Here is a 25,306-nt window from a genome sequence, read left to right as displayed (position 1 = left end):
AAAAAAAAAAAAAAAACCTACAAAAGTTGAAAGAATTTGCTTTTGAATCAAAGATTGTAGTCTGTGGCTCAGAGGTGAACTTTTTATGAGCTACAATTGCATTTTCAATTTTCATTCTACATTTTGAGTTACTCTGTTATGTAAGTACTTATTTCTAAAAATAGGTAAAATGTGCTTTATTATAGACATACATGGTACCATATTGCTTCAGCTAAAAATAAAAGAAACCTAAACAAACCCCTAAATACTATAAATACCTAAAATGCCCATAAAATATAATCTACCATTAGTTCATTTGGATAACTTTTATAGCAAAAATTGACAAATGTTAAATAAAGAAATATTAAATATTGAGAATTTCATAAAACAATGAAAAAAATTTCAGAAGCTAGGGGATTTTTAAATGTAGCCTTCTTATTATGGAAGTTACAGAAACTGAAATTAAAGATTCATATAGAGGATATCTTTGTTTTTATTTTTTCATTATCCTAAGAAATGAAAGAGTCAGATTCTGAATAAAACCATCTCTCTTACAGTAGAGACTTGTTTTATCCAAAGAACATTAAGGGATCAGGAAAATGAGTTTGAAAAACTTCAAATTAATTTACCTTGGAGAAAAAGGAATCTGTTCATGGCTCATTTTGCCTCATTAGAAGAGACAGCATTTGATGTTACAAATGCACATACCTGGTTTTGAGAACATTGTAATTCTCCCCAACTTAAGTTGTGCCCTGAAGCAAACTAGTTCAATTTATCTCTCTAAAAGCTTATAAACCTGTATGAAAAAGATAAAGGAGAGTAATGAATAAGGAAAAAAAAATAACTAGAATGTGAATTTTCAAAGTCTCCTGTGAAAATGAAATAATATGATGTTTTGTCTAAATTGTTCTTTTCATTCTATCAGTATCACAGTTCAAATCTTTAAACAATACTGGCTACTCTTTAAGAGTAGCTCTAAATGCTGATGAAATATATTCTCTCTGGAGAAAATGGTTTTAGAAATACATTTGTATTAGATTTTGAGCAATCAATTATAGTGTTAGGTACTGAATTTAATCTTCCAAAAAAAGAAAATGCAAGAAAAATATATAGTATAAGTATTCTAACATGTAATATGAGAACTAGATATTGTGGTTTAGGTTATTGATCAGTGTTGAGAGAAAAGAAAAGAATCTCAAGGGAACATTTGGGAGAGGATTACATTTGGGTAACCAGGATAAAAGAGTCAGTGAAAGAAATAAAAAAAAAAGAAAAAAGAAAAAAAAAAAATACCAAAGAGGTAGAAGGTTTATCAGTAGAATAAAATATCAGAAAAAAACCCAAAGAGGATCAAGTCAGAAAAGAAGCCATTATTTGATGTATCAGAGAGTAAGTTAAACTATGCTCATGTTTTATTCAGCATATACATTCTGAGTGGCAATTTAAACTAAAATGACAATGCAAACTAAATGATGCTTTAAGTGGGGGGAGACAGTTATATTATTAAAGTAAATGACAGCTGTAAGTATATTACAATTATAAAAAATAATTTTAAGAAATAAAATTAATGTAAATATACTTTTCCCCAAGAATTTGATTGAATTAACAACAATGTATGTGCATACATAAGTACACAAAACAAAACAAAACAATAAAAACATTTATATGCCATAATGAATCTTTGTAACCTTATTTGACATATAGTTTGGGTAATAGCATTTGGAAATTTCAAAATATCCTTATGTTCTAATTTCTTTTATGTAGAACAAAAGATAAATAAAAACTAGTTTTTTATTATGATTTTTCTTTTTGTTAAAATATTTCTTTATAATCATTCTTTTTTTTAGAAATGAATAATGATGATTATATAAAAAGTTTATTTATAACTTGATATTATAGATTTGATTTAATATATTAATATTCATAATATAAATAAATATCTATAATGTAAATATGTTATATAATATAAATATATGTAATATATGTTTTAATGACATTCATGAAATGGTTCACTTATTTGTTTAGGAGTGGAAGTGTCAGTGGATTAACTCTGAGGCTGATTCGTACATCTGTCTCTGAAATGTTGGAAACTCTTTCTGATGATGATTTTGTGAATGTAGCTTCAGTAAGTATCAACTGATTATTTTTTTCTCCATTAAAAAATGGTTTCTGCTTATATTATCTATGACAATTGTGGACTCAGAACATTTTTATGATATTGTATCACATAAAAGTCCAAAATCTTTTTGACCCCTTGCCAGAAATCTTTCTCAATGTAACTTCTCTATTCTGCCATACTAAGTATACTGACCAGATTTCTGAGCATCCTTTTATTATAGCTTTTTAAATAGCTAAAGCTTAAACTTTTAGTAAAAATATTGAGGGCTCTGAAGAAATTGCCTAAATGTCAAGATACCCCAACCTAGGTATAATGTAATCTTCCAATAACACTCCTTTTCATATCACCAAGTTCTGCTGTCATTCTTGCACCTATCATCAAAGGGATCACTTCGTAATACCATGGCCATTTTTGAGCATGTTATTTATTTATTTATTTATGTACAGGATACTAGCACTTAAATGTACAGTTTAGTCCATTAACACAGGGGATAATACACATTCCAATACACTGACTTTTTCCAAAATCCAATTTAGATAATTCTGTTTTAGTTTTCTAATGGAAAATATTACTCATCTAGGATCCCATTAATATTTGAATTTGTTACATATAAATACGTTAAATACATTCTGTTACATATATACCTGTTACATATGATATGTCATTGTGCTTTGGCAAAAGGAGAGATGGGAAAGTTGGAAGGATAGATAGATGGGAATGCCTGACAAACTTGTATTTTTATGGATTTTTATTGATCTAGAATTTTTGTTAAATGGATTTAGCTAAAAAAAAAAAGTAGAGAGTCAGTGAAAAGGAAATGCTAAGAAAAACAAATGTTTTTGCTCATGTGCTGATTTTCTATAGAACATTTTATCTACATGAAGAGAAAACCTAAAATTTCTTGATACAATTAGCTTTTTTTAAATTTTAGTGTAAGCTAAAAGCTCTAAATTAATCTTTTATTGAAAATACTTGCTCAGAAAGTGAAGTAGTTAAAAACTCAATGTTTTATCTCTGAAATCTTATTAGAAAAGCAATTACTTAATTTTAAAAGTATAATAACATATGTTGCTGTGGCATATTAAAGCTTATAAAGTGCTTCATCTAGGGGGAAAAAAAAAACTTGTTGACTAAGTAGAGCAAATATTCTCTTCTTCAAAAAAGGCCAAGTCACTTGTTCAGTCTCATATATTTCATAAGTTTGGAAGCTGGGATTCAAATCTAGACTGAGCAACTTTGAACCCAGTACATTTTGTATGTGTGTGATATCAGATTTTGCTGTTGAAATTATTGTTGTTATTGGTTCTTTCTTGAAGACCACCAATAAATCATGAAGGTAATGTGCTGACTTTTGGGTAAATTGGATTTAAGTGAGGCAAACCTGAGCAGTCATAAGCATCACTCTTTCCTCCAAAGTCCAGTGGCAAGAAATAAGTCAAGATAACTGGAAATGTCCTAGCAATGTTGAAATAGGTGTTAACTACGAATGATATCAAAATGAAATAGAAATAGAAGCCCCTACTATGGATTTCTGTGGGCCACATATTGATTTAGAAAACCACATATTGGCATTATCTAAGCTTTATTTTGTTAATTATTTGCCCAAGACATTTTAATTTGGTTCTGAATTTTCTGAACTAGAGAAAAATATTTTTATTTAGAATAGTTGTACACTGGAGAAGGCTCTCTGTTTCTGAGTTAGATTGTTAAATACCCCTGATAATGGGCCCTTTTATCATGTTCCAGAAGTCTTAGTTTAGTTTTAAGCTATTTAAGCTTTTAAATTCAAAACTGCACTAAGACTTTGTATAAACTTTTTATAAAATGACCTATCTTGTATGCCAGGAGATATTGTATGAAGCCAAAAAAAAAAAAAAAAAAAAAAAAAAAAAAGGGCTGTGATATTAACAAAGATGGTTTTAATTTCCAAAATCATGCTTCACTTAGACTATAGAAAATAAAGTATGAGTAAAACCATCCAAAAATTTTTGAAAGCAATGTTAATGTTTATCATTATTATTATCAATTTGTTGCTAACACAAATAAAAGTTAACATTTATATCATTCTTTAAGATATGGGCTCCTAGGCAAACTAGGTGGCCCAGTGAATTGAGTACTGATCCTGGAGTCAGGAGGACCTGAGTTCAATTCTGGTCTCAGACACCTAATACTTCCTAGCTGTGTGATCCCGTGCAAGTCATTTATCCCCAAATGCTTCCCCCCAAAAAGATATATTTTTTTTTTATCTGAGGTTGTAAACATTGTGATGATGATGATAGTAGTAGTGGTGATGGTGGTAATACAGTACTTATTATAATTATATTTAAATATAATATTTTTTCTCTTGTAATATATATATGTATATGTATGTATGTGTATATATATATATATATATATATATATATATATATATATATATTTGCCTTTAAAATATTCTGAAAGGCTCTATAGGCTTCACTGAATTGTCAAAGGGATCCATCACATCTCTGTCTTTTCCTCTTTTCTCCCTCTCTTTTTGTGTCTCTCTCTTTCACACACACACCACATACACACACACACACACACACACACACACACACGCACGCACACATACACACACAGTAAGGTTTATGAATTATCTTTTTCACCAGAATCCAAAGTAGAATGCAAAGAGGGCTGCTGACTTTGAAGTCCAACAACCTGGACTCAGATGCCATCTCTGCCATTTCCCATTTATATAACCCTAGGCAAGTCAATTAATTTCTCAATTAAGAAGATGGAGTGGGTGACCTCTATTGTATCCTCAAACTCTTATTCTGTGATCTTTAATGCTATGTGGGCAGTCAAGCATTATTAATTTATCAATTCTTATGGACTAAGCAACCTCTTGAAAATCTCTGAAGAAATTCTAGAGTTGTTTTGAATAAAAAACTAACTGCCCTGCACCAACTTAGACAAAATCAGTTACCAGTCTCATATCAGAAAGCCTATCTAATTTGAGTAGGATGTAGCAGACCCAACACTCCATGGGCATAGCCTTAGAAAACTCAAAGTCACCTCCAATACCAATCAATCCATCAATAAGCATTTATTGAGCACCTACTAAATGCCAAGCCTAGCTAGTTGCTGGTAATTCAAAAGCAAGTATGAAGAATTCCATAATGTTAAGAGGTATTACAATAGGAGAGGGGCAGTGCCATTTAATGGGGAGGGGAATAGATTAAAATTTTAATCAGATTATTAAGATGTGAATTATTTTATTATTATTCATTATTTCTGTGACCCTGGTAAAGTCACTTCTATCTACATCTCACTTTTTTATCATATTTCAAATGAAGAGAAAACTAGGTGGTATTAAAGCTCCTCTTCATTATGAGCAGTAATTTTCCTATTTACAGTTGAGGAAATGGAGGTTTAGAGACATTAATAGACAGGCCTCTGCAATAGCTGGTAATTCATTCTTATTCCAGACTTTTCCTTGTAAAAGTCAGACGACTTAGAAAGAAAGAACCCTGGGATTTGTAATGATATAAAAGCTGTTGTTTTTCTCCAAAATGTACTTTTAAAGGGAAAAATAGTTTTGCTGGAAATATGAACCAGTAATCCAACTGTTAGACATTTCTTGGAGTTTTCCTTAATTAAATGAAAGGAATTCTTCATTGGTAAGACATTCTCAAATTTATTTTTTGGCTAACAATTCTCAAAGCCTTAACACTTGACTTCCCTTAACTATTTGATTTAGTTTGACTGTTCATTGAAAATGAACAAATACATTTAATTTGTTACTTGCAAGCAGAAGTGAGAATTCATCTGAATTGGGATACTTCAACCAAATACTGCAAATTAAAATAATGTATTTCCCCATTCATTATTTATGAAGAACTTCCCAAATCCAGAGAAAGTTTTTTTCTAGGATCATTTAAATTTTTTGGAAAAAAAAGACTTCTTTCTTTGAAGTTATTAAAATATTTCTAATTTGTTTTTTTTTTCTTTTTGTATGCAAAAGGAGAGTGGAGGAATCACTCTAAATTGGAAAGGTGTGGTGTAGAGTTATTGGGAATAAATAAATTATATGGATTCTTCACTCCTTGTAGATCTTGCTCTCTAATGTCTATTCAGATGATAGTATGCTGGAAGGACATCTACCAAGGGTGGTGTAAAAGAGATTACTTTTGGATAGGTATGAGTTAGGCTAGATGATATCTGAAATCTGACAGTTCTGAGGTTCTGTGATTCTGAGTCAGTAATCAAAAAACAGCCATTATTATGACACTGACATTGAACTAATATAATATATTCATGTTCAATGCAAGGTTCACTAAAAGCACTAAAATAACCCCTAGTGTATTTTCAAAGGGCTTAAGCAATATCAAGTCAATCTAGCAGGCAGTCATTGCTTTTTTTTTTTTTTTTTTTTTTTTAACTGATATTGGTTTCTTTTATCACCATATATCACTGCTTTGGAAGTGATGTATATTAATATATTTAAACAAATGAACATGCAAAAAAATCAACAAAAATTGTTCTTTTTATAATGTTTGCTGTTCATTATTTTAAATTTTTAAAATAAACTCAAAGGCTTTCCCACATAACATTCTTTGCTTTAATCAGGAATTACAGTAGGTTGATGCTTTTACATACTTTGAAGAAACATTTGTAATCCTTCTAAAATAAAGGTAAAACACTGTCTCCAACAAAGAATTCTGGATGCTTTTACATTTTGGAGTGGTATAATTCCTATTGTTTAATGATCACAGTAGTCTCTGCTAGAATAGAATTTTATGAAACTGGAGATTTAAAACTTAAGGTTGCAAAATGTGATTTTATCCATTCCCCTCAGAATCTGGTGTGCCAGGAAACCAACAATATGGCTTAAAGTTTCTTATGATGCAGCAGTGCTTGGTAATGAGGTACTGAATTAACCTGAGGGTTTTTCTTCCACTTAGCTCTTCTAGCAAGCTGTCCTGCAAAGCCCTCATGTAAAACTTCCTACTCATACCTGAGATATAGGGATTTAAACTCCTGTCAATCATCCCTAAGAAGTGACAGTACAATTTAATCAGTCATATAAAGATTCACCCAGAGATTCTTGTGAACCATAGGCAGAAATACCAATTGGCTACGTGCTTCTGGTTTCATATTTTTAAATTTCTTATTTATTCTAAGGAGAATGATTGCCATGCTCTATATAAACCCCGTAAGTGCTGTCAGGGTTACTACTCTATCATTCTCCTCCTGGATATGCTTTTCTGCTATCTCCAGAGCTGTGCTTTGTTGCTGAAAGAGAGCCTGCTGTTCTAGAAAGCTTAAATATAAGAATAATATAGCTGTTTTTCTACTAATCCAGTTATATGCTTTGATAACAGTAAATAGTAGATGATAGAAGTAGCAATTCAATACCAGCATGCCCTGTTTTATGGACGAGGTTTCAAATGTTGATACAGAGAGTGTAATTTATTTATGATTGTATGTAGGCTCAGGGTTTAGGAGAGCTCTGTTTCAAACCTGTAGAAGATGAAAGGCAAATGCGAACTTGTTAAAATCACTATGTCAGAGGTCAGCACTATAGGACTTTTTAGCCATTCATTCTAATATTATACAATATCTGAAAAGACCTAATAAAATTATGGATTTCTTACCCAGAAAATAAATGTGAAATATCATGGTCTCTCCAGGTATTTTAGGAGCAATTTAGTGCCATGGAATTTGGATGTCACTGCAATATACAACCTCTAAAGACTGCCCAGAAATAGTGGCAGATGAAAAATGTCATATCTATAATGTCATAGAAAATACTGTTGACATATTAGAATGAAGCTACCTTTACAACTTGCTGTCCCCAGGTATTTCCCCAGATGCCAGGCTACTAAGCAACAGCTACAATAGTGACAAGTCAGAGATGCTATCTTTTTAAATTATACTTTAAAAAAAACAAAAGAAATATACCCTCCCCCCATAGACAATTAGGTCAAAGCCCAATTTTTCATAGTAGTGGTAAAGTAGGTAAATGAAAAAAAAAAGTAGATAAATGATGGCCCATTGGGGCCATATGTATTTCTAAAAAAAGAGAAGTTCTCCCCTCCCCCCCTTATAGATCTGAATCCTTTCTTTGACATTCCTACAGATAGCCAGGGTTAGAAAGAGACATTCTTGTTCCAAAGTCTTTTGTAATCCAGTGTGCTTCACCCAAGCATATCCATATGTCTAACTGAAAATGTATTATTTTGCTATGTAAATACTTCATCAGATGACAAAATTATAGATTCCTCTCATGTGCATATATAGAATTATCTAGAGACATGAAAGCTTATAAAATAAATATCAAAAAGTAGCAATGAAATAGCATGCAGTATCCATTAATAATATCCACCTTTCTAAGCCCAAACATCCAATCTATTTAAAAGCATAAAATGTATTTTTAAAGGACTCATCTGCTCCTTTTCAGTTTCTTTTTTACCTTCTAATCATTGCATCAAGAAAGTGTTGCATGCTTGAGTAGTAAAGTACTAAAACAAAAAACAATCATCTTGGTATGTTCTGCTTTCAAGTTCCTTTCATTTCAGCTTTCTTGCTAAAGCATGGCTGACCAGTTCATAGACACTAAGAGGACATCTAGTCCAATATGTACACAAGTCTTCTCAATAGCATCCCTACCAAGGTGCTATGCAGCTCTCGCTTTATAAGATGACTTTATGTTGGATGAGGAAGCAGAAAGAATATTATTGTTATTGACTCATTGTTAGTCATGTCCAATTCTTAGTTACCCAATGTGTCAATCTTGACAAAGATCTTGGACTAGTTTGCCATTTCCTTCTCTAGCATATAATGTCTATGTAAAGTTTCAAACACACAGAACACCTAAGATTAATTTCAATTAATCTTTTCATCAATCAGGAGGCAGATTTTACTCCTAAACATACAAACAGACTATACTCAGAAGTAGTTGAATAAGCAATATGAACAAAAATGATCTTAAGATCAGAATAAATTGAAAAGCCAGCAGCAATTGAGGGCCATTCTTAGTTCTTCAAGTGATGTCACCATTCATAAGAACATACATTTTGAAGGGACTTCAGGAGCCATTTAGTCCAACCTTCTTGTTTTTCAGATAAGACTAAGGGAGGGTAAACTACTTACCCATGATCACATGACTCCGAAGTTTCACTCAGAATTCAAATTTAGATCTTCCTAATTCCAAACCCATTGCTTATTCACTTTGTCACCAGAAAATGACATCTAATTTTCTCATTAAATATTTAATTGTTATTAGAATTGAAGATTATCCTCAGTAAATGTCAATTCCAAATGACTAAAAATTCCAAAATTATAGACATGATTAAGCTGTGTGGGTTATAAAGTCAATACTATTAGCACCCTGCCACTAACTTATTATGCAGCCTGTCCAGAAGACTTTTAAATGAAAATAACTGTTTTCACTAGGAATGAAAAAAAATTTAAAATTTACATTTTTTCACCTGGAGAAGCATTTCTGGGTGGAATGGGGTAGATTGGAGAAAGAAGATCTAAAAACTAGATATGATCCAAAAACTAGATAATCTCTCCAGTTCATTCTAAAGCATTCTTTACAATGTAACTTAAACACTTTCCTTGAAACACATATATGAATGGGTTTTCCAGAATATTAAGCTCACATTGTTATGCTTCCTTCATTCTCAAAGAGGACCAATAATATCAGGAGGATGATGTCTTGACTTGCAAGTATGAATACTTTGTGGCTAGTTATTGTGGCTAATTATCATCCACCATGTTTTACCCTTCCATTATACAGATAAATGAGAGTTGATTGTTACTGACAATATAAGATTATTATTTTTTTTAATAAAGTAGTTTCCTTCATTAAGCCTACTCAACTTGGAATCATCCCACATAAGGCTCAGAAAGAAAGAGAAGTGCAAATATTTGAAGTTACCCAGAGAGAACTTCTTCCCCTTTCTGGATTTAGTAAATCCTTATTCTGTGCATTTTAAAAGAGATAAGAAGATATTTTAAACTATATGAAAGGAATAAATTATATGAACCATGAAGTTGGGGGATATTTAACTTAGAGAAGAAATGTTTAGATGGTAACTTCATGACTATCCAAATATATAACAAAAAAAGTTTAATAGGAAGGTATTGACAAGCATGGTAAATATTTTTACTTTAAGTACATAGTACACTGAAGATATTTTCACAATACTTACTAAATTGAATTTTGGAAATCTGTGAAATATTCATGGTAGTTTATAAGAGAATAGAAATACTTTTATTACCTATGATGGTGGTGAGATTTTGATCATTTATCCACAAAATCTGTCTTGTCTATAAAGTGAAATTTACTAACCTTGCATTATAATCTTAAATTGATTTTGCTTTTATCAATACTCAGTGCATTTCCATATATATATCTGTCTTAACATCCCTCTTCATTTGTCATACCTAGCAGATTTTTTTTCTTTTCTCCTCCATACCTGTTGGGGTTCAGGTGTGGGGTCCCTGTTCGGGCGCCAAAATGTAGTGAGCTTTTTCTTCTCAAAATGCAGCCAGGTGATAAAAGTTCAGATCTTTTATTATCTCCAATATAGCCCGGTTAGCTTAGAGGCCTATCTCTCTGCTTGGTTCCAAGAGCTCTCTCCGAATGTCTTTAAATCCAAAGGTCTGGTCCTTCAGCCTCTGCCTCTGCTTTCTTCTGCCTCCAACCAGCACAGAGATGGAATGAATCTCTGAAATCTCGACTTGTAGCTTCTTCACTCTGAAGAACTCCTTCGACTGGCCCATTGGCCTATTTATGCTCCTTCCAGAGAGAGGGATTATGGGTTTTCTCCCATAGTGCTCTCTGGCCCAAAGAGCTTCAAGGGAGGTATGAACTTATTGAACTCCAATGAGTAAAGGTGTGAACACAAGCCTTGTATTAATTAGTTCTACTTAGTACCTTGTTTCAGGTTCTGCCCAAAACATCTTCTTGTAAGATTAGATCAACTCTAATTAGTTAGCAGTTAGTAAGGATTCCAACACATACCGATTTAAAACAATCTTCATCTGATTTGTATATCTTTAAATAAATAAGTTTTATTGACCTTTATTAGATCCATTCCATCTTTGTCCAAGAATTAAACATTATTCTGTATTAAAACTAATGCAAAAGTCCAGATCACATTTTCAGATGATTCTTAAAGAGATATTCCATTCCCTATATCCAGGGATATTAATAAATAGGAATGAAGGAGATAGATTGTGGAAGAAATTCAAGGTTGGGCTTTGCAAAGTATCATCAGTGATAAGACAAGAAGACAAGGGATTTGAATGTGTAGGAGAGTGTAGAGATGAACTGATTGACCAAGGAAGGAAAAGAAAAGTAAGTAACTAATAAAAATGGTCAGAGAAAGAACTGACAATTGAAAGTCATGATGAAGACAAAGTATGGATTTAGGATCATAAGGCATATAGAAAGTTGGAATAATATATAGCTATGATCAGATAAATTTGAAGTCCATCTCTTCTTCTTGGCATCCTAATATCAGTCTATCCTTAACTCTTTACTTGCTCCTTTAAGAATATTATTTACTTCATGATTTCAATTGTCTCCTTTATTCAAATGACTCCCAAATCTCTATTTTCCCATCTCTGAAGTTTCGCCAGTGCTGTTGGCTTCAACTTCCAACTGGCTTTGGGATGTTTCTATTTGGATTTCCCAGCACCGTCTCTGTCTAATACCCCACATTGAGCTTAATTCCCTCCTAAACCTACTATTCAGAACTTTATTCATCTAATATCCTGGATGATTCATCCAGAATCCTCTCCAATTCTCCCTTCCTCCCTCCCTCCCTCTCCCCCCCCCCATATGTGTGTGTGTGTATAATATATATATATATATATATATATGTATATATATTTACTATAACTTGCTTTCTCTGTACATTATCAGTTAGTTATCAAGGCCTTCTTGCTATGTCTCAATATATCTTGTTTGCCCCTTCCCCAACAAGTCTAGACTCTTATTACTATTCACCCATACTCCTTCAATAATCTTATAGATCTTGCTGCCTTCAATCTCTCTTCCCTGTAGTCTGTACCTTTCTTGTGTCTCTGCTGGAAAAAAAAAATGTTTTATATATAGTTCTCATCATATCCCTACTGTGCTTTAAAAGTCTTGGTGCAATGTATTCCAGTCAAATTGTACCAGTGTCTGACAACTGAATATGCTCTTAGATTTTCCCACTTTAGTGCCTTTGTTCTCACAGTTTCCCATTCCTAAAACCTTCTCTCTCTCCTCTTTGGCTATTGAACTTTTCCTTATGCATTATTTGTGTTTATTTATGTATTTGATTTATCATAATTTTGTTTTTACAGAATGATACATTAGAAATTATATTCCATCATGTTTTTTTCCTATTTGTCTTACTTAAGTTTCAATATCTTTTCATGATCATCACCCATTCTTGCTTCTTATTCATGAGTCGACATCAAGACTCTGACCTGGAATTTCTCCACTTTCCTCTTTATATTCTCTCTTTCTTAATAATGTCAATTGCTCCGATTCATTCCTCTATCGGGTCTTTGCAAATGCTTCCAGAATCCCCTATATTTTGCTCTGAATTTTCCCTTAAGCTTCAGTCCTGCATCTGTAACTGCACATATAATATCTCCTTCCAATCTCTCTATAAATATCTTCCATTTAACATGTCCAAAATTGAATTTGTTATCTATCCCCCAACCCACCTTCTAACTTCTCTATTTCTACTCAGGATAGCATCATCTCAATCACTGAAGTTTATAAGGAACTCATTTCTTATTCCTCTCATTTACCTCCCATATCCATTCAATTGCCCACTCTTGTTGATTTTACCCTTTTAATATTACCTTTCTTTCTTCTTAATCTAATTTTTATTGTCTGTCCTTCAGACTTGCAATAGCTTCCTCATTTGCCTCCATGGACAATTCATCCTATTAATCTTCCAAAAATGTATAATTGACATTCTAAAAACATGAGCTTAACTACATCACTCTCCTCCAGAAGCTTCAATAGCTGGCTCTCTGAAGCCAATGGAAGATAAAATAGAACTGCCTTTGTTTGGCATTTGAAGGCCTTTATTATCTGTCTAAAAAAGACCTTTCTAGGCTGAATTCATATTATTCTCCCTTACAAATTTCATGTACTTGATAAGCTGGCCTACTTGCTAGTCTCTAGATATAACTCATTTTCCACATCTGTGTTTTCACTACGCTGTCCTTATATCTAGAATTCCTGCCCTTCTCACTTCTTCCTCTTTGTATCATTAATTCCACTCAGTATTTAGCTTGTGTCCTTCCCTACATGAGATCGTTTTAAGTTTCCCTAGTTGTTAGAATTCTCCCCATCCCACAGAAATAACTTTTTTGTGCATTTGTTATCCATGATATTTCCTAAGGTTATCTCTAACTGGGCATAGTACCACAGGAAAAATCTACTTTATTAACACATAGGCAGAATCATTTCTTTGAGTTGTTTTAGTTTTGAGATTAAATTAATAGCAACAATTCTTAGTTGAAAATTCAACTACAATTATATCCATATATAGTTTGCATTTGCTAGCTTTTTTTAAAAAAATCTGCTTTTCTTATCTATTATTTAACCTCGTTAATATGTTCTGTCTTAAGAATTCGACAGATACAATCTATTTCAATAGTACTTGTAGTATAAGAGTGACCTCTACTTTGAGGTACTTCCAACTACGAGGCATAAGAATAATTATGTTTTTAACTGAGGAAAGCATAGTGAAATGCTTATAGAACCAAGAGTCTGAACCCAGGTTCAGAACTCCGTGGCAGATTTAAGTGAATTTTTCTTTGAATCTTATATTATAATATATGTATATTATAATACATATATTTTCTACAGCAACATAAAATTCTCTTCTTAACCTCAGAGTTTATATAGAAATATTCTATATTATTTTCAATTTAGATAAGGCATAAAAAAGAGGCATTCAAAAAAGTAATCTGAGTTTAATGAAAAATGTTTGACATTCATAAAAATTTACATTGCTTGACATTTTCATTGGAAAAGAGGAAACCCTAGAAAATTATATACATCTTCAGCGTGGGGACTGCAGTAGTCCTTCCTATATTTTGTTTTTTCCTGCAGTGCCACCTTGTGGTTGAAACTTTGTGTTTATGATTCCTTCTACTCTTGACTCTTATTATAATGGATTAATGGGCATATGTGATCATAATCCCGACCTTGCAGTGATTTCTCTAATAATTTGGCATCTGTCAAAAAAATTAATAATATACCACAGCAGATACAGAGGTTCATTTAAACATATGTATTTTTTACTCTTATATACCATTTCTGTTTGGGTTCAATATACCCACTATGGACAAGACACAAAGATTCAGAAAAGAAAAATAAAACAATTTGGGCACCTTCCAATCAGATAAACTTTTTCTCAATAAATATGAACATATCTAAATTATCATAAAATTACATGTAAATAAAGCATGTTTAATCCATGTTTTAAGGCTGATGGAGGAAATATGAGATTGCAAAATTAATTAAAACACAAGAATATGACAATAACATTTAAAATCGATCTTTTTCATTTTCAGTTAAGTTGTAACAGTAAATTGAAATATAACTTAACCTTTTTATGTCATAGACCTCTTTGGAAATCTGGAGAAATCATTGTCCCTTCCAAGAATGATTTTTCGAAATTAATAGAGTAAGATAAAAAAGGATTACAAAGGAAGTAAATTGGAATTGGAATGAGTTAATAAAATATTTTTTAAAAAATTCAAAGACCACCCCCCAAGTTAAGAACTTTTGACTTAGAATATTTAATGATGGTATCAAATTCCTTAGTAGTTGCTGCAAAATTGACTTGCAGCATTTTTCCTTGTTCCATTTTCCAGATAAGAGAATAACTTTTCAAAAAATCTCTTTGATCTATAATGCAAAGCAATGTAATTAAATTTATTTATAAACTAGCCTTCAAATCTGTACATAGCTTTAATTCTACAAACTGTCCTTTTTATGGTCCTCCGCCAACTTTAAACTTCGTGATTCATTTTTTTTTCTGATTTATTGATTGATTTTGATAATTAAAACTAAGAAGCAGCTTGGTACGATGGAAAGAGTAATAAGTGATTTGGAGTCAGCAGACTTTTCTTTCTATTCTGAGTGTCCTTTAACTTGGGCAAGTCACTTAATATATCTGAAACTCCATTTCCTCATAGGGAAATTATGAAATTAGATTGTATTGTTGTATCTTTATTTTTCATGATCCCATTTAGGGATTTTCTTAGCAGAAATACTGGAATGGTTTGCCACATCTATCTCTAACTTATTTTATAACTGAGGAAACTGAGGCAAACAAAATTAAGGGATTTACACAGAGATACACAGCTACTAAGTATCTGAGGCCAGATTTGAAATCAGGAAGATGAGTCTTCCTGTTTCCAATACAATGCTCTATTTACTGAACCACGTAAGTACCTTGATTTTGGATTGTTATTAATGAGATTGAATTAGTTGGCTTCTAAAACCCCTTCTAAATCTAAACACACAATTGCATTATCAGCCACATTATATCACTCTTCTCTCTCTAACAAAATATTCATGTTGATATATATATAAACACACACACACACACACACACACACACACAGATTAAAAAAAAAAAATCCTTTCTGAAGCTTCCTGAAAATATGCTAGAGCTCAAATATTAAATTGGCATTATCTTTAATTACTTGGAAAAGCAATTTTTTAAAAGGGGCCTAGACTTTCCTTCTCATTTTTTAAAGCTACTTAGCCTTGTCCTTTTGAAATTTTCTAATGCTCACTTGCTCAGCTGAAGATTCATTATTTAGTCCTAAATATCTATTGAGATGCCAAGAAAACTCAAATGACACCTAAGAATTTTAATACTGAGCCCTAGCTCTGAATTCAAGAGGACTGAGTTCAAATCTGACCTCAGATACTTAACCCTTTCTAGCTGTGTGATGAGAGGGAGAGATAATTTCTTTTGGATTTTTCTTGGCAAATATACTGGAGTGGTTTGTTACTTCCTTCTCCAGCTCACTTAATGCATTAATTAATGAGCCAGGGTCATATGGTTAAGAAATGTCAGGTTGGATTTGAACTCAAGAAGATGACTCTGACTTCAGATCCATATTAAATTATGGTATTTTATAAAATAAACTTTTTTTTTCAAATGTGTCTTTATACCATGTCCTGAAAATTTGGGCAGAGTGGAAAGAAAGCTGGCCTTGAAACCAGAAAGCTGTCTCTTCTCTTATATAGACAATCCATGTGACTCTGGTCAAGTCACTTAGCATTTCAAAAACCTGGGCAACTCTCTAAGATTATAATTTGCAGAGAAGATGCCAGCTGGCATTTGCAAAAGTTTCTTTTTCTGAGAATTCCTTTATAAATGAACTCATAGGTCCTGTCTCTCTTATCTTTGTACCATATCAAGTAATATTTCTTTATTATTTCTAATATTGCCTAATTTTTTCTGATCATGACTTTAAAATCCCACTCTGAGAAGAGCTTGTGGTAATTAAACACTCTTTATCATCTAATGTGATTTTAGCATGAGGCAAAAGATTTCAATATTCCAAAATTTTATTAATTCAGAAAATTCAATTATATTATATCATTACTCTATAAAAGCAAACACATTTTGGGTTTAGATAATTCTATATGGAGACAGAGACTTATTGAATATAATCTCTTTTTAGTTTATGAAAGTCAAATTTAAACACAAACAATACAAGGCCTTTGCTACAATGACATCCATAGTATTTCTAGTCCTCAGTTTTCATATATGTTACTTTTAATTTTATTTTGATCTTCCTGTCATGAAAAATAGAGGCAATTTGGGGATGATATATTCATAATTGATTATATATCAATTTTCAAATTTTATGGCTATCTACTATTAATGTCTTTTGTTTGTTTTATTTCCACACCAGCTATGAGTACAAGCCTCATTTTGATTAAAGAAGTACAATATGTTGGTGTGGGTCTAATTTTAGAATGGCTGAGCTACATAATAGAAACTAAGAAAAACACTGAATGGGAAAAACCAATTGATATCAACATCTGTTGATAAAATAAAATATTTTATTGTAGTTAATGAAAAATATAGATGATAAAAAACTGAGAAAAGTATATATAAAATAATGTTAAATGAAGAAAACAGAACCAGATTACCATAATATATAATGCCAAGAGAGGAGAGGGAGAGAAAAAAAGAGAGACCTAGAATGAATATACACTCATCCCATGATGAAAGAAAACAGAGGAAAGAAGTAATTGCTATAGCTAGCTTTGTCAAAGGCATTTTAAGAGATACAAATGCAAATTTAATTGATTTCATTATTGTTTCATGCTATTTACAATAACTTAATTATTTAAAAAGATCATTTTAGGATAGCACTTGTAGGAGTGAGGGTCAAGAGATCAAAAACATTATTTCATGCTACTGACATTTTATATTGCCCAAGTTAAAGGACACCCAGAATAGAAAGAAAAGTCTGCTGACTCCAAATCACTTATTACTCTTTCCATTGTACCAAGCTGCTTCCTACTTTTAATTATCAAAATCAATCAATAAATCAGAAAAAAAAATTAATCACTCCAAATTATATGTATTTATATGTTGGTTTATTGCATAAATAACTCCTAGAATATTCTGTTTCTTGTGATGACCACGTATTTAAAATCAGCTGGAGTCAGGAATTCAGGTTAAGGGAAAAATCTTCAATCTTTATTCTTTTTGAGGTGAAGGAGGATTGCGATAGCACTATGGGCAGCTGCGACAGGAAGCCAGTCAGCAGAGGTGAAGGGGGATTGCAGATGAAGAGGGGATGTGAGATGAAGGGAGGTCCCGATAGCAATGTGAGCAGCTGTGTCAAGAAACCAGCCAGCAGTCTCTCTTTCTGCTTCCTTTTCCCCTCCCCTGCCTCCACCCATCAAAATCACCATTTCTTGGCACAAAGAGTGGGCGGGGGCCATTCTTTCTCCAAGTGTATATATACATATATTAATAGAGTATGGTCCAATTACTATTTAGCCTCATGTTCTTGGGACCTCGGTGCATCAACTCGAACCTCAGTCCATTACAGTTTCTTAAAGATTTAAGATTTCTTAAATGTCTCCAATGGAGAAAACAATGTTTTCTTTATCAAATTATTGTAGAGTATCTATTTATCTTCTTTCAAATGTAGTTGAATATCAAGAAGCAACAAGAATCCAAAGACATAATTCCATAAGTTATCCTACCGATGCAATCCTTGCCTTAGTTTATACTTTAGTTCAGGTGGTCTTTGAACATTCATTTTCTTCTCCTCTAAATCATTCTTTATGGATTCCTATTCATTGTATGACCCTTGAAGTCATGTTTTCTTCTCTAAGCTCAGTTCCTTCATCTGTTAAATAAGTGAGGTGAGCACATCTTCTTCCTTCCTTTCTTTATCATCATAGTTAGCATTTATATACTGTCTTTTATACTGACAAGCTCTCCTCAGATATTATCTTATTCAATCTAGACAACTCTAATAGATAAGTGTTATTATTGGCATTTGACACTTGTAGAAACTGAAGCAAACAAGAGGTTAAGAGACTTAATTAAGATCACATAAGCTAGTTTCTGAGGTCAGAGTTGAACTAACTTTTCATTGCTTCATCCACTGGACCATCTAGCTTCCATAACTGCTATAATCTTTTTCATTTCCAAATTTTAAGATCCATGATTTAAAATCCTCCCAAAAAAGATTAGAAGAAAGGAAAAAAAAATATTGGGAGAAAGCAAATTATGATAGACAGTTTGAAATGTGTGAGGCTTACTGCTATGTAAAGAATGTTTGAAATTATAATATACTTAATATGTTGGAAGGATAATCAAAAGCAAAAAACAATTAAAAATATGATTAAGTTTCTATATTTTGGGACTCATACTCAAAGACCTCATTTTTGTCTAAATATCTTTGTCAACTAGGAAACCTCTCTTTTCCTCAGTTTTTTAATTGATATAATAATTAAGCATATTTGTGAAATTCTACTTCCAAAGTTAAAATGAACATACAATTCAGAATTTAAAGAGCTATGTATGTAAAATAAAATTCTGAAAACAAAAGTTCTAAAAGATTCACTTTCTCTTTTGTTAGTTAAATAATAAATAGATTTCTACCATAGTCTCCCCTCCTATAATCATGATTCTCCTATGCTTCCATAAACCAGATTGCCCTCATGTGTAGATATGTAACACAGGTCACTGGAGTCCCCTCTCATAACAAGATGCTTTTCTTCAGAATCATTCAAGCAAAAAGATCAATTCACCACTTGGAGCTGCCCTTTGTACATGCGAAACTCCAGGACACAAGTGACATATGACTTCCAACAAATCAGTTTTGCCCCTTTTGCTAACAAGCAACCTGAGGCAAATGGATTGCTTTGTTTGTCAGTCCTCAGATCAAAGCTTCCCTAATGTTTTTACATATTTTTCACTGTTTATATTTTATTTAGTCACAAATATGTTTATTTGTCACTGGGACCTCCTTTATGTAAATCCAAAACCTCTTTTGACTTGGCATTTTTCTAATCCATAGGCATTTGTTATCAACTGAGTATCAGTGTTTGCTTACCACTGACAATCTCTGGGGTTTTCTACTTTGTCTGTTCTTATAAATCTAGATGCGCTGACTTGTCTTGTTATTTGATTGTTCTAGAGTTAAGGATCATGCCCAAACTGGCACTAGTTATAGGAAACATCCATCTTTAGATCTGTTAGATCTCTACCTGTTGTTCAGAGCAAAATTCTCTCAACAAACCTCACCTTTTGGAGCAATGAAATATTGAATTTTGCTTATATTATTCCACCTAGTCAAACACCTTATCTTCCTTTTCCAAGCTTTCACAGAATCACAGACTTTATACAATGGTTAGTTGAATAAGAACTTAAATAAAAAAGGAACTTACATGAGAATCCTGAGATTAAGTCAGGTAGTTCATATAGCTTAAGTAAAGGTATTGCTTAAACTCATTATTTAACCCAACCTATTTATTTGTGATTTGCCCATGCACTTAAACTTAAAAGATAAAGCTAATCAGTCTAAAACCTAGTGCTTAGAAATGTAAAAAAGGAAAAGAAACTGTTAATTCATTTTTTTATATATGTATTATTTTGTTTTTCAGTTTAACAGCAATGCCCAGGATGTGAGCTGCTTTCGACATCTTGTCCAAGCTAACGTAAGAAACAAGAAAGTGCTGAAAGATGCTGTGAACAATATCAGTGCTAAAGGCATCACAGATTATAAAAAGGGTTTTAGTTTTGCTTTTGAGCAGCTGCTAAATGTAAGTATCCATAACATTTTTCATATGATTCCTAAATCATAGAAACAGAAGGGCAATGTCCAGATTTTCAGTAGGACATTGAAGCAAAAGCCAATACATTTTATCTATTTTGTAGACATGGGTAGAAAGCCTTTTCCTTTGCTTTGCTTTGAGAACATGGTCATTTTTAACTGAGAAACAGCCATTTTTTTTACTCCATTTAGAAATTGTCCCCCCATCCTGAAATTGTCCCCCCATCCCAATCAGATTAGAACTTCATTAAAAAATCAAGTTAATATATATTGAGTAATATTTGGTGACTACTGAATAGTGTTCTGAAATTCAAATTAGGAAGATCAGGATTCAAATCTTATTTTAGCTTTTTATTAGCTGTGAAACCGTGGAAAGTCATTTCACCTGTCAGATCCTCATGGATGTTTCCAATAACTGCTTAAAATAAAATAAAATAAAACTGCTTAAAAATAAAACTGCACAATCCTTAACTCTAGAACAATCAAATAAAAGGCAAGTGATCTTATCTAAATTTATAAGAACAGGCAAAGTGGAAGACTCCAGAGATACCTCCATCTGTAAAACAATGGGTTTAAATTAATGTTCCTTATGGATCAGAATCTATGATCCCATGAATAATATATACATATATAATACACACATATATATATACCTATCCACATAGGCAATGATTTTTTTCAGTTATTCTCATCATCAAACTTTTCAAAATGTATGTCATATTGTACATATACATTGTACATCCACCGTATATTATTCAAATGTTTATTTAATAGAATTTACCTGAATCTTTTGAAAACCTTTCAACAATTTCTCTAGTATATTTCTAGTGATGTTTACTTTCAATCATTAGGTACTACAAAGCTGACTTAATTTTAAGAATCCCAATCAGTACTTTGTGAATCTATATTTACACTCTATATACTATGGCTACTGAAAGTATAAAAGAAGAGAAACTGTGAGTTCTCAATAGAAAAAGGACTACAAGTCTCATAGTAGCTTTGGAGTAATCTCAGCAGGAACAAAAATTGCTTGTAATTGTTAAAGACATACATAAGCACTATACATTGCTCCTTGAATGCCATCACAGAATCTTCCAATTGGAAGAGATATCAGGGGTCAATTAGTTCAGTCTCTACGTGGAAGGATCACCTGTACTAAAATTCAAATAAATGATCAACTAGCCTCTTCTTAAAGAAGCTGCTAATAGGAAGAGCCTATCTACTCAACCAACCCATTTCATTTTTGGATAGCTCTAGATAATTCTTTTTTTTTTCCCTGAACCAAATCTACTTTTCTACATCTTCATTTTGCTCTCCAGGGCCATTTGTTTTAGTATGTTGTGACTCTAAGCCTCATACTTTTCACTTGTAACTGGAGTTTCAACTTGTAACTTGAGTAACTGGATGCTCTCTTATTATGCCTTCCCTTTATTCTTATTCCATTTCCCTGTTAGCCATTTGTGCTAGCATTTCAAATGGAAAGATCATTCTCTTTCATAGAGAAAAAAAAGAAAAGAATAATTCTATTTTGTCTGTGTTCTGCATTGTTATCAGCCTATTGATAATGAGTATTGATGAAAATGGTATTATCTTTTCTTTGACCTTTCTCTATCTCTCCCCCACAAGAAAAAAAAAATTACCAAACATGGGTATTCAATCAAACTAGAGGTATTCAATTATTATTCAATATAGCATAAAATTATATTGATAGAACTTTTTTTAATTGTTGGTTTTGGGGATTGACCAATCATCTTACAGGTTATTTTAGCCCTACATTATTTTTTTAAACATTAGGGTAAAAACATAGACAAACATTACATGTATTTTGAATTTTAAATATTAAATTCCTTTTAGTCTTAAAAAATGAGAGAAATAGAGTATCATTTAGTTTAGCTATCAGCAGATTTAGAAATATTTCACTTTCAGGAGTGGGAGAGAACAATATTTTAAAATGTAGTTATTTTTGGCCCTGAAATAGTAATCAAGTTTTCTGGGTCATAGCCTTTTAATTATTTTGGTTTGCCTTTCTGCATTCCCTCTAGTTTAGCTTATAATAGTCTGGTAATGAGGTGCCTGAAACCAAATGTAGTATTTCAGAAGCAATCTCACTAGAGAGGAAATAGTAAGTCCCAGATTCATTACCTGCTGCCTCTGCATATAGGATCCAAATCATATTGGCCTTTTGTGGCGACACACAACATTTGCAAATGCTTTTCTAATATGTGCTCAGTTATTCCCAAAGTCTCTTTCAGAATTTGTTTTCCATTCTTTTCTTCAGTGTGTAATATCTTTGTTTTTTAAAAAATTTCTCTCAATCTTAATGGCTTGTTTTTTTCCAGATATCATTATGATGTTCTTTCAAATGCTTCTAACATTTCACATTGTAAGAAAGAATTTCTATAATCCTCACTGGTCTCTGAACCATCTTTTAATTTCTTGCAGTTTGGAAATTGCATTATAGCACAGAGCATCCACTCTTCCATATCAGTGATGAAGGTGTTACATAGAATTAGACGGATCACTGATCCCCATGACACCATCTTGGATAACACTTTGAATTAATTCTACAAGTAGTACCCCCTGAAATACTACTGTTTTGAAAATGTAATGGTCTACCCTATTATAAAAAAATTTCACTTACCTGTTCATTTTAGTTTTATTCAAATAATAATTTCTCTCCAATTCTCTGTAAGCCTTCCATGCATATTTCACATGGTTCTTGTAACTTGATGAAAATACACCATAATTTTACTATAATGTACTGTGTTCAATAAGAATGAATGGTGCCAATCTCAGGCTCATCACTTCAGTGTGTGCTCATCACTTTCCCTAGTATCCAAGTAGCTAATATCCCTTTTTTCCTATGACTCTCTCTTCTCAGGAAGGGATCTGATGGTGTTCATACTAATATCAGTGATAGATTTAAATAAATTGACAGATAACAAAGCTTAAAACTGAGGAAATGAATGGTAGAATTCTAGGAATCAACAAATCTATGACAGGAGTATTTTGGAGAACATGGAGTCACAATTCTTTTACACCCAAAAAGGTCATTCACCAAAAAATAACACATCTATTGAAAGTGACAAACTTTTTTTTAAAGTAAAATACTTTTGAAATATCTTAAAATTGATTTCTACAAAATTCTAAACTTCTAGTTTATAATGATATTATTTAATGAAGAGAAAATGTCTTGTTTAGTTAAAAACAGTTCCACATAGTTCTCTTTTCATAGAAGAAAGTAATGTTTATCTCTCCCTTCAACACTGGGGGGAGGGAGGGGGGAGTGAACCCTCAACAAGCATGTACTATTTTAGCTAAAGATTTTAGGTTTTAGGTAAGGATTTAAATAAACATAATAATGATTATCCATACTTATAGACTATTGAACTTTTAAAAAAGATCAGAATAAATTGATTTGCTCTTTTCTACTTAATATTTTGGCAAATAAAAAAATATATGTAATCTTTTTCATATAGTTTTTTTAAACATAAATTTATGTCTAAGGGAATATTTTTATTCCTTCAGGCCCTGGAGATAAAATTTTTGTAACATTTTAAAATTAATTTTTGTTGTCTCACATTTGGGTACTTAGAGAAGATATTAATCACCTGAATGAAGAAATAAATGTGTGAATTGCAAATTAATGAATACCAATAGCAATGATTTGCTATTCACAAAGGTTTTGAAATTCTTATACACAGTACTTCATATAATTATAGAACTTGAGAAGTGATAAGGACCTCGATAGTCATCTATTCTTAGGTGTTTTATCTTGTTTTTTTTTTTTTTTCTGAATTTCTTGTTTGACTTAATTTGCTTCTTATAGTTGCTTCAAGTAAGTTAGCAATTGGTGAGCAAATATCATTTATAATATTACTTTCTAAGGTTCTCAAAGAGCCTTATAAATGCTAACTTATTTGATCTTACAATAGGAAGGTAGATGTGGCTATTATTCCTATTTTACACTGAGGAAACTTTTAGGAAGCTCTTTTTGGTATAGTCAAAATAAGTAGTAATTTCCAATACTTCTAGATGGTTTAAAACATCACAAACAACTTCTATTAAGCAACATCTTCAACTGATTCATTTTTATTGAATCTTAAATTACTAAAATTCCTCTAAAAGTCATTTCTTACAATGTTTGGGTAATTCCTCCCCACCATTTTTACAGTTACAATTAGATATATAGTATCTTTACTTCCTAGTTGCTTCCATAATATGCTCTTTTGAATCCTAAACACAATTGTGAATAATGGATTTTATATGTATATATGTTTTACAGTACAACGTTTCCAGAGCCAATTGTAATAAGATCATCATGCTGTTTACGGATGGAGGTGAAGAGAGAGCACAAGAGATTTTTACCAAATACAACAAAGACAAAAAAGTAAGAAATATTTTATTACTTTATTTTAAGCTCTTCTAATTCTTTTTGGGTGGAAGTTGAGGTGAAGAATAGGTTGGGAAATGACTAGTCGCCAAGACCTATATGTTATTTGAGATATATTGAGTAGTATGATCTAGTAGAGTTCAGCGTTGCCTTCCTCACATTCTTGAGGGATCAATGACTCTACATATATTTATTAAACACTCAATATGTAGTGAGGACACAAAGATATAAGTTATAGACTCCAAGAAACTGAAAGTATAACTAAGAAACAAAATGTAAATAAACATGCATAGCTCGATTTAATTAATTAATTACAGTGTAGCATATATAAATATGAATATTCACTAATATGTATGTTATATAAAGAGTAGGTGCAAAATATCTTTAGAGGGAAAGGCAGTATCAGCTGCTCTTTGCTTTTTCATCTTGTTCAATTCTATTTACGTTTTTAAAATTTTTAATCTATTTAAATCTATTTAATTTTTAAT

At 31.8% G+C, this 25,306-nt stretch overlaps 1 protein-coding gene across 4 annotated transcripts in view; it reads left to right on the top strand.

The window, feature by feature from the left end:
• CACNA2D1 (calcium voltage-gated channel auxiliary subunit alpha2delta 1) overlaps positions 1-25,306 on the top strand; it is a 688,069-nt gene that overhangs the window by 565,105 nt on the left and 97,658 nt on the right. For all 4 annotated transcript variants that reach the window (XM_051961631.1, XM_051961630.1, XM_051961629.1 and 1 more), the window contains exons 10-12: positions 2,005-2,104; positions 20,256-20,414; positions 24,711-24,815. In XM_051961631.1, the coding sequence (XP_051817591.1) occupies positions 2,005-2,104; positions 20,256-20,414; positions 24,711-24,815 (364 nt within the window). The remainder of the gene's footprint in view (positions 1-2,004; positions 2,105-20,255; positions 20,415-24,710; positions 24,816-25,306) is intronic.

Source organism: Antechinus flavipes, chromosome 5 (genome assembly GCF_016432865.1).
Source record: "Antechinus flavipes isolate AdamAnt ecotype Samford, QLD, Australia chromosome 5, AdamAnt_v2, whole genome shotgun sequence".
Taxonomy (NCBI): Eukaryota; Metazoa; Chordata; class Mammalia; order Dasyuromorphia; family Dasyuridae; genus Antechinus; species Antechinus flavipes.
Note: the sequence above shows the minus strand (reverse complement) of the source record. Positions and strands in the feature narration are given on the sequence as shown.